General features: G+C 40.3%; 1 protein-coding gene across 4 annotated transcripts in view; it reads right to left on the reverse strand.

Moving 5' to 3' along the window:
• The window catches only part of CTNNA2 (catenin alpha 2), an 862,138-nt gene that overhangs the window by 160,703 nt on the left and 692,011 nt on the right, over positions 1-9,424 (reverse strand). For all 4 annotated transcript variants that reach the window (XM_006018010.2, XM_025197143.1, XM_025197145.1 and 1 more), the window contains exon 9: positions 3,635-3,787. In XM_006018010.2, coding sequence (XP_006018072.1) covers positions 3,635-3,787 — 153 coding nt within the window. The remainder of the gene's footprint in view (positions 1-3,634; positions 3,788-9,424) is intronic.

The following is a 9,424-nucleotide window of genomic DNA, read 5'->3' on the forward strand; positions in this document are numbered from 1 at the left end:
AAGAAAGAAGCATAATTCAAAATGCAGCTTGCCATCAGTCATCTTTGAGGTAAACAGATTGCTCCAACTTTTATCCAAGCCTAATTTGCATAAAATGAACTTTTCCAGCCTGTGGAAATTATACCACCCTTCAGCTCTACTGTATAATATGAATTTTCATTTCTACCTGGGAGAAATGTTACACTCTTTGAATTCTCCTATGCCTGAGGAAGGGCATGTGTGCCTGAAAACTTGCAAATAAAGGTTGGGTTTTTTTGCAACTGTCTAGTTGGTCTAATAAAAGATATCAACTCTAGCACACTGTCTGGTTTTGAGAGACATATGCATCTTTCTGTTTAGTGTATAGGCACTATAGGTGTCTAGCCGTATTGATCAGGATTCCCCTCCTAGAGCCAGGAACATGATAATTTAGATGCTACATTGCCTAAGGGGGGACCTTAAAGATCAATTAGGCACTTAGAAATCCCTATGCCATCATCCTTCCCTCAGACTTACGCTCCCAAGTACCTAAATCACCTTTGGAGTAGGGGGTAGACCAGTGATCTTGGGAGGTCCATATGCACCCGTGCACCTGCTACGCATTGCTACTGCTTCTAAATCAGGCTACAAGTTCAAAATTATTTATCTGAAGACACACAGAGATGCCTCAAAGGGTTTTCCAACATATCTATGCAGGATAGATGCAGAATTCCTTTTCGTATTCAATGACATGCTGTCAAATGATTTGGAAAAAATGAAGTAGCACCAAAGTAGGGCAAATATTTAGGAAACTTAGCATGCATATTATGTAATAATAAAGTAGAGGACTACCACATTCTACTAGAATATTAATTGTTAGGTAAAACTACTCAGTTAGTAAAGTGGTCATTAAGAGTGCAAAAGAAGTGAGGAATACCTCTTTTGTGCTTATTATTCCCAAATGTAGTAAAAAAAACCCTAAGACATGGGGTGACAGAAATGAGCAAACTAGGTCTAAATAAGCATGCAGTGCATGTTATAAAACATCAATGGAGAAGATAATTCATATGGGGGCAGTTCTTGCAACATCTATCTTTGAAGAGTTATGGCACACATCCAAACTATATATATCCTTGGATCTGTTGCTCTCTGCATGCCCTTTCATAGCACCCAATACACTTTAGGTAGTCTATAAGGTGCAAATCTACTCTAATGTCTACTCGACTTCAGACTAACATGGCTAACTTTGTCTCTCTGGTCAAGTATCTATAGATATATCATATTTATGCAGTGGAATTTTCAAAATGGTAAAAGTTGCCCCTAAATAAAGAGCTATTAAAAAGCTCTGAGGTCTCCTACCAAGCTCAGTAAGAAGCTCAAGGATCAAGACCTCCAGCTACAGACAGAATGTACTGATTCTCTATTGTATTTGGATTTGCGGTACCAAATGGCTCTCTAATGTAAACAGAAGGACATCTCCAGTGACTTGAATCGAGCATTGCCTGCCTATACCAGCCAGTGTGTCTGGCCTTTTGCCAATGAAAGAATTTTTAGTTCTTAATCATTTGAGCATGATCATCAACACATCTTCTTTAAATCACATTGTAGAAATGTGATAGGTCAGCACTATGACCTATCACCCTTCCAAGGCAAGTGGTGCTGGCTCCTACCCTGGGGGTCTTTAAGAAGCGGCTTTGATGCCTACCTGACTGGGGTCAATTGAGCCCAGTTTTCCTCCTGCCCGGGCAGGGGGTCGGACTTGAAGATCTACAAGGTCCCTTCTGACCCTACTTCTATGATTCTATGACCTATTTTTTTTTACCAAATGATTGACAGAGGAAACATCAGTAGCGTGGCTGCTATGACACCCGTTGTACCTCTTGAAGTAGAAATGATTAAAACATTTTAACTGAAAATACTAGCACTCATGAGCAGTAAACCATGATTCCAAATCTATGAGTTCTTGCAGTTTACATTTCTTATGATAATACAGACCCGGGATTTGCTAACAATCTGTCCCAAGAATTTACAAAAACTGAATGTAATAAAAATCACTTGCTCAGTTCCCTGAATGGTGAAAAACACTGTAAAACATATGTGTGAGCACACGTGTATGTTCACATGTGTGTGTGCACAGGCACAGGTATATGTGTGCTTATTTATTTCTACATGTATACACATAATATGACTCCCCAGAAAGAGAAAGAGAGCCTAAGACAATGGCTGAAGTGCATGTTAAGGACTTCTCTAAACCTGCCTAATTGTCAGGCTTGAATATAGGTGGAGAGGAGCAACTTATCTTTTATTATATGACACAGGTATAACTGAAATCAGAATGTGGTCCCAAAGCCATCTGTTTGGAGTGTTAAATTGGGCAGCTTGGAATAAGTTCACTTAAGCAGATGCTTACTAGATTAAATAAAACCTGGTCCTATGTGTCTAGGAATCTTTGATGCCAAACAGGAAAGTGCCTAGGGAGTTAGGCACTTGCAAGGCTGGTAACCACTGAATGCGTGGGTTTCGGGATTACAGTTCTGGAAACAGGTTCCTAAATTCTGCTTGAAATGACTAAATCCCTTATTAGATTTGGCCCCACTTCCATTTTATCAATTATAGTATGGATAACTCTAGATTTATGCCAATGTAACTGAAATCGGACTCTGGCCCAAAAGCTTTTCTCTCCAAACTGAAACCTTTTAGAAACATAACCCCTAAATTCCTTCACAGATCAGCACCTTCCTGGGATCATTCTGTTTTAATGTTAATTAAAATAGATGTAGCAGGAATAGCAATAAAAGTTTCTGAGGAGCTCCACAGTCTTCTAAACAGTGCTAGTAAAGAGAAGTTAATAACCCCGTGTAATAATATCAAACATAAAATCACTGAACTGTATTTGTACATTCAAGAAATGCTAATATTTTTTTAACAGTTCTTAATCTGTCATGGAGAAAAAACTTGAGTGAGTAAACATGATCAACTGGTTAAACCACATTTGATGATCAACCAGGTTCAATCATTGTATTTTATTTTCACTGTAACTTGAACGGCTAAGTTTCAGGAAGCAAAAGAAAACCATTTCAGTACTTCCCTTAAAGCCAATAGTTTGCTGCCATTTTATTTTATGTATATATAGAAAGATGAGTAAAACTGAGAAAATGGGGGTGTATATCTGTGTCTATATAGATACAGTGAGGAGATGATTTTAGATTATTTTATATTCCTCTTTCACTACTTTAGCTAGACAGTCTAATAAGAATCTGTTCTCTAATCAGTCAACTGGATACAGCACGATAAGCACCTAGTTGGCTTTACACCTGCATGATCTGTTATACTGCACTGATGAGGATGTTCGACTAAAACCCACTTCTTGTTGCTCATGTCATTATAGACAGGTTACAGGAAATACCACTTAGCACGTGTTCAAATGGTTTAATCTTACAGTAAAGCACAGGGCCTGTTTCTGCAAGCTATTTTTACAAATCATCAGGTTTCCAAATAATTACTAGATGTAAAAGCCCTAAGCTGCTTAACTCCGGTTGAGACAGAGAAGCCACTATAACCTTTCAGCCCATTTATCATTACTCTCATCTTCCACACACACACACACACACACACACACACACACACACACACACACACACAAAAATAGACTCTATCTGTCAGTAATACGACTTACCTCAACTAACTTGTTGGCATGTTCACGGAAGACTTGTGCATATTCTTTCACTTCTTTTTCATTACCACTCTTCGCAGCCTCAATAAGAACCAGTAATGGAACATTGGTCTCCAGGAATGAGTCGGATATATGATCCATCACAGCCTTCCGTAGCTGTGAGAAAAGAAAGTGGAGCTGTAAAGACCTGAAGATTTATCAATACAACATTTCCAGCATAGTGATCAGCTACTTACACTGAAGAGTGAATGTGTCATCTCTCACATTATTGTACACCATTTTTGAAGTCATTATGGATGCATAAAAAGCACTTAAATATCCATAACAAAATCTTAAGAAAAGGTTCTGCAACTCTAATGCTTGTGTAAAGACCTTGCTAACACACTCAATGCCAGCATCTTGAACGGGACTACCTAGGTCAGGGGCGAGCAATTATTTCGGGCAGAGAGCCGCTTATTGAGTTTCAGCAAGCCATCGAGGGCTGCATGACAGGCAGCCAGGGGTAGATATATATTAATTTTCTAAATTTTTTAGGGGCCCCGTGGGCCGGATAGAATGGCATGGCAGGCTGCATTTTTCCCACCCCTGACCTAGGTGGACAAACAATAATCACCTAAATGATTGCACACTGACGAGAGATGATATTGCCCCCTACTTTTAATAGAGGACTCTGATCACTGGTTGGGGGACTTTACTTTATGTAACTATTTAAAAAAATGTATTAGCCAGTGTATGTCCAGGACTCATGGAAGGCATGCACCTAGTATATTTAGCTATAATTGGTACTGTATAGCATATGTATCTTGCTTTATTTTCATTAGGAAGTATCTCTAGTATGGACAATCTGAAAATCTGTCACCGGTAGGGTTAACGAGCATACCACCAGTGTATTTCAAATGGAAAAAAATACAAGCTATTGAAGAGTAAATACCTGTTCTTTCATAAACAGATGTTTGAAAAAATGTTGCTATAAGATCACTAGCGTCCCCTTCACTATTCTTCTAACTAGTAATCAATGCCAAACGGTTCTGAGATTTGAGATGACCAAAATGATGATTGAAATCTTAAATAATTCTTCCTGGAGATCTGATAGTGTGACATATTTGAGCATATTTCCTTAAGCTTTGGGTATAATTGTTATTAAAAATGAAAAACTGCACAGTCAAAGCAACCAGGCTAGGAGCCATCTAGCCCGAGGTTCTAACTAGACATTAGTCTCATTACGGCATATATCTTTTAGCTAGACTGAAGGTCATTAAAGTAATCATTCAATTTTGCAATCCACACTAGAAAGAGTTATTTAACTGAAGTGTCATCACTGTATAAAACTGCATCAATAATTATGATACTGTTAGCTGCAGTAAAACAAATGATCTAAGATGACTTCAATGATATTGGCTATTTGCTCTGTTTTTCTAAAGACAAACTCTAAATTAAATCTTGCTGCTGACTACATACTCCTTCCTTACTATTGGGGGAGGGGGACGGGGAACCACCATTACCAACGCAAAATAATTTTTAGGAAAAATTAGTGTTTCGTCTAAATTGTTATTAAAATTTAACCTAGCAAAAAAATCAGGTACTATTTACTAAACATTTCCACTTCCACCATGAAGACGGTTCTTCCAAAGTACTAATTACATGAAAATAATAATTAAAAATAGATAAGAAAAAAACTTGAGGAAAGTAAGGCACCTAATGCATTGTCGCCACCACCTATGTTGTTGGCCAATACAATCACATTCTTTCCTTGGACTCCATCATCCATCTGCTTGTATCCATTTATTGTCTCGTATTTTATGCTTGGCTTGCAAATTCTGCATTTGTACAGCAGCTAGCACAATGGCTTGCTAGTCCCTGACTTGGGCTGTCAGTCCCTATGGCAATATTAATGCAATTATAATTATATCTAATATACTACTGCAATACCCCCACACACACTGGGTAGTACAACTGTGTTTTGATATAGGCAAGATGGCCCTTGTTATTCTGACCATGTGCTCGGCACACAGCAAGTTGGAGCCTCTACATGGGGGAAATATGTCAAGCCCTCTGGCTTCACTGGGCAGAGGAAGCAAGGGATTCTTCGGGCAGATTGGTGGGGAGAAAGACTGAAGTGTGGTCCTCTCTGATTGGACAAGGTTTGGGTGATGTCACACCAGGTATATAAGAACCACTCACTATGGTTTTCTCTCTCTTTCTCCTGGGGCTCTTATTCATCTGCCTGCTGAGAGCTGCACAGCTACACTGGGAGCCAGAAAACCTGCTCCCCATGGGGGCACGGGTCTCCCCACCTCTTCACTGGAGAGGCAAGCAAACACTATTTAAAGGAAAAGCCTCAGATAGAGGGACAGAAAGTGTGTTTTTGAGTCTGACACTCCTATTTCCTCCTTTCTTTTTTTTTTTTTTCTTAAGTGGAATTGACACCACGGGGGTGTTAATCACTGAAGCAAAGTGCCCAGCAATGGGTCCTGCCAGTTACTGCCTATAAGGACCTGGCCCCCTCTGATCAGTAACTGTATCATCTCAGCATGAAATATAGCTGAGACTGGATGGCCACAGCCACAGCCACAGGCCTGGGCCTTTTTCCCCCCCTGCTGTTTCTACAGCTATGGTGTTTCAGCCTAGTGCATGGCTGAACCCCAGTTATATGTTCAGGCCTCAGTGCAGTATAGGCCTGACTTCTCCTTCAAAGTTTTCTTCTTGCAGTTTCTGTCCAGCAGAGCTGGGATGGGAACTAGGAATTAAGGGGTGCAGCATGATGTCTGGAGCTGCAGTTAACTCCTCGAGGTGACCACATGGAAGTGGGGATTGCCCTACAGTGCAGCAGGGAGCAACAAGGGGCCCCTTGCAACACAGATGGACCCATGCTCTCTAGAAGCTTCTTGCAGCCCAAGGAGCAGCTCAAAGGACTCTCCAATAGAGCTGTGCGAAGCTTTGGTCCCTGATTCGATTTGGCAGAGATTTTGCCCGATTCAGTGGCCAAATCTCTGTATCTGAATCAAATCAGGAGACCCTTTAATCTCTCCGAATCGAATTGGAACCCTCCGAATAGATTTGGAGAGATTTGGAAAGATTCAGCAATTCTGATATAGACACAGCTTTAATGTTTTTTCCACATACCTCAAGGTACCAGGTGGCTCATGAATGTTGCAATGGTGGGGCAGATAGAGCATCCCAGAGGAGCATGTGGGGCTCCCCAGAATGCTTGGCAGGAGACCCAGAAGTGGACCAGAAGCACTTCCAGTCCATTTCCAGGTCTGCCAGGGAGCATGCAGGGAGGACCCCCACACCCTCAGTGACTGGTGCCTCCTGGGTCTCGGGGGGGGACCCAGGAGGGAATCGGGGTCCCCCTTCAGTCAATTGCCAAGCCAGGGGAGTACAGGGGAGCCCCCATGTCCTTGGCAGCAGACCCAGAAGTAGATTGGAAGTACTTCTGGTCCACTTCCGGGTTCACTGCCAAGCACATGCCCCCTCCCCCCCATGCTTCTGTGGGATGCTCCATCTGCCCCACCATCAGTGTTCATGAGCCGCACCTGGTACCTTGAGGTATGGAAAACAAAAATTAAAGCTGTGTCTATGGCCAAATTGCTGATTTTCTGAATCAGCATCACATCTTCAGATTCGGATTCAGCCTTATTTAATCAGGGACAGTAATCCGAATCAACAAATCAAATCACTGTCCCCAATTCGGGCCAAATCAAAATCTGAATAAAATACGGCCGGTTTCGCACACCCCTACTCTCCAGTAAAGCCCCCCACCCATCTCCAATCAATTGCTGAAGGGCAGTATAATGGTGCAAGTTCCTGTAACTGCCTTTTGGGTGAGCCCTGAGTCCCAGACTGCCTGGGCAATAAAATACAGCCGGTTTTGCACACCCTACTCTCCAGTAAAGCCCCCCACCCATCTCCAGTCAATTGCTGAAGGGCAGTATAATGGTGCAAGTTCCTGTAACTGCCTTTTGGGTGAGCCCTGAGTCCCAGACTGCCTGGGCATGGGTGAAGCCTCCCCAAGACAGTGCAATCTATGAAGCATGCCTTGTAGTTGGTAGTGTTTTAAATTGTATTTAGTGTTTTTCTTCATTTTCTTTGCCTTTATTTTTTGTAATAAATTTGATCTCTGTGTTTACACCGCTTATGAGGAGGGGGTTTTGTTTATGTGGGACACCCTAGTAATTTATTTAGTGTCTCCCAGGTGGTCTGGGTGGGGGCTCGAGACAAGGTAACATATATTTAGACCTCAACATTGAACGCAGCCCTTGTTGCTGCCGACCAGTTCCATGGGAGAAGAGTTACACTAAAATATTGTGAAAGCATATAAAACAGGACATGAAATAGCTTGAGATGCTGTATGGCATCATGATATCTACATTGTGTTATGAAGCTTAAAGGTTTCTAGTCACTATACATCAGGCTCTCAAAACTATTTTGGGGAATAAAGAAGCAAATAAGCACTTTGTGATATGCTCTGAAGTGCCCAACCCTTTAAAATTCCTTCTAGTCACCTATTTGACTCTTTAAGCACCAAAATGCCTTAAAAAATCTAGATGTGTGTGCTTATCTAAGAATGCCAACACACCCTACTGTCAGTTATTAGCAATATACTTATTTAAGAAAAGCAACACTGTAACGTATTGTATTGGGTTAACCTTTTAACTGTGGACATAACCATATCATAAAGGCTTTTAATTTTCATTTACTGGACAATGCAATTTTACTATGCATTATTACATATTGCAATTCTGATTATCCCATGATGCTCTCCTGTCAGATTGCATTACTCTTGTAAGAATGCCTAAAGATGTAGATCATTTTCATTGATAATGTCAAGTAATTCCGTTCTTAAGCCAGACATCTGAAGTCGACGAGACAGAGAAGATCATCAGATAAACAACAATTTGGGTCTTATCAGTGTTAATAGAAAATCTAGTAACAGTGAGTGACACCTTATTTCTGACTAGAGCGAAGTCTAGAGTCACAAGAGTTGAACTATGCGACAATCTGAATTTAGTAGTTTATCTCAAACTATTCAAAGCTGATTTGATAAATACATAATAAGTAAATGTTCTCTGTAGTTTTTGCACCACATTATTCCTACATGTCAGTAACAAATTTCTGACCCCTCATGTAAACAGACATTATAATTTCTTTAGAAACTGATTATTTAAATGTTCAAATGCCCTTGCCTTCAAGTTGAAAGGTATAGTTAAGAGTTTTTACATATTCAAGAGACCACAAATTTAGCTATCCATCAACTGTGCTTATAAAGAACAACTTGACAAAATCATTTGTTAAATGTGACAGGAGTATGAACATACGGCATTCTTCCAATAGCTTAAATGGATGCATGACAAGGTAATATTAATTGCACAAGACAAGACATTTAAAGGTATTAGCTCAGCACTACCAGTCTATTTTATCCAATTAGGGCTATTCATCAATGTAAATAACGGCTGGAAAGCTAATCCTGTATTTTCCCCTATGTACTACAACAAAGTTAAGCCAAAGTGATGTTCATGCATCCATAGTCTTTAATGTTTCATACTGATGCCATTATTTCAAAAGAAAACAAAAACAAATACAAACCCTTCAAATCCACCCTCTCCTCCTGTGAATTTAAAATAAATAGAAAGTGACAGCTTATATAAAAGTTACTTGGTAACATTATTAGAAAATTGCTTAAAAACAAGTTCATCTATGGATGCACTGGATTCTTTGTTGCACTTCCCGCAGCTTCCCCTATGGTACTGCATATTATCACTTAGAAGCCACGGTGTCTATTAAACTCTTTCC

This window comes from Alligator sinensis, unplaced genomic scaffold (assembly GCF_000455745.1).
Source record: "Alligator sinensis unplaced genomic scaffold, ASM45574v1 scaffold23_1, whole genome shotgun sequence".
In the NCBI taxonomy this organism is placed as follows: domain Eukaryota; kingdom Metazoa; phylum Chordata; order Crocodylia; family Alligatoridae; genus Alligator; species Alligator sinensis.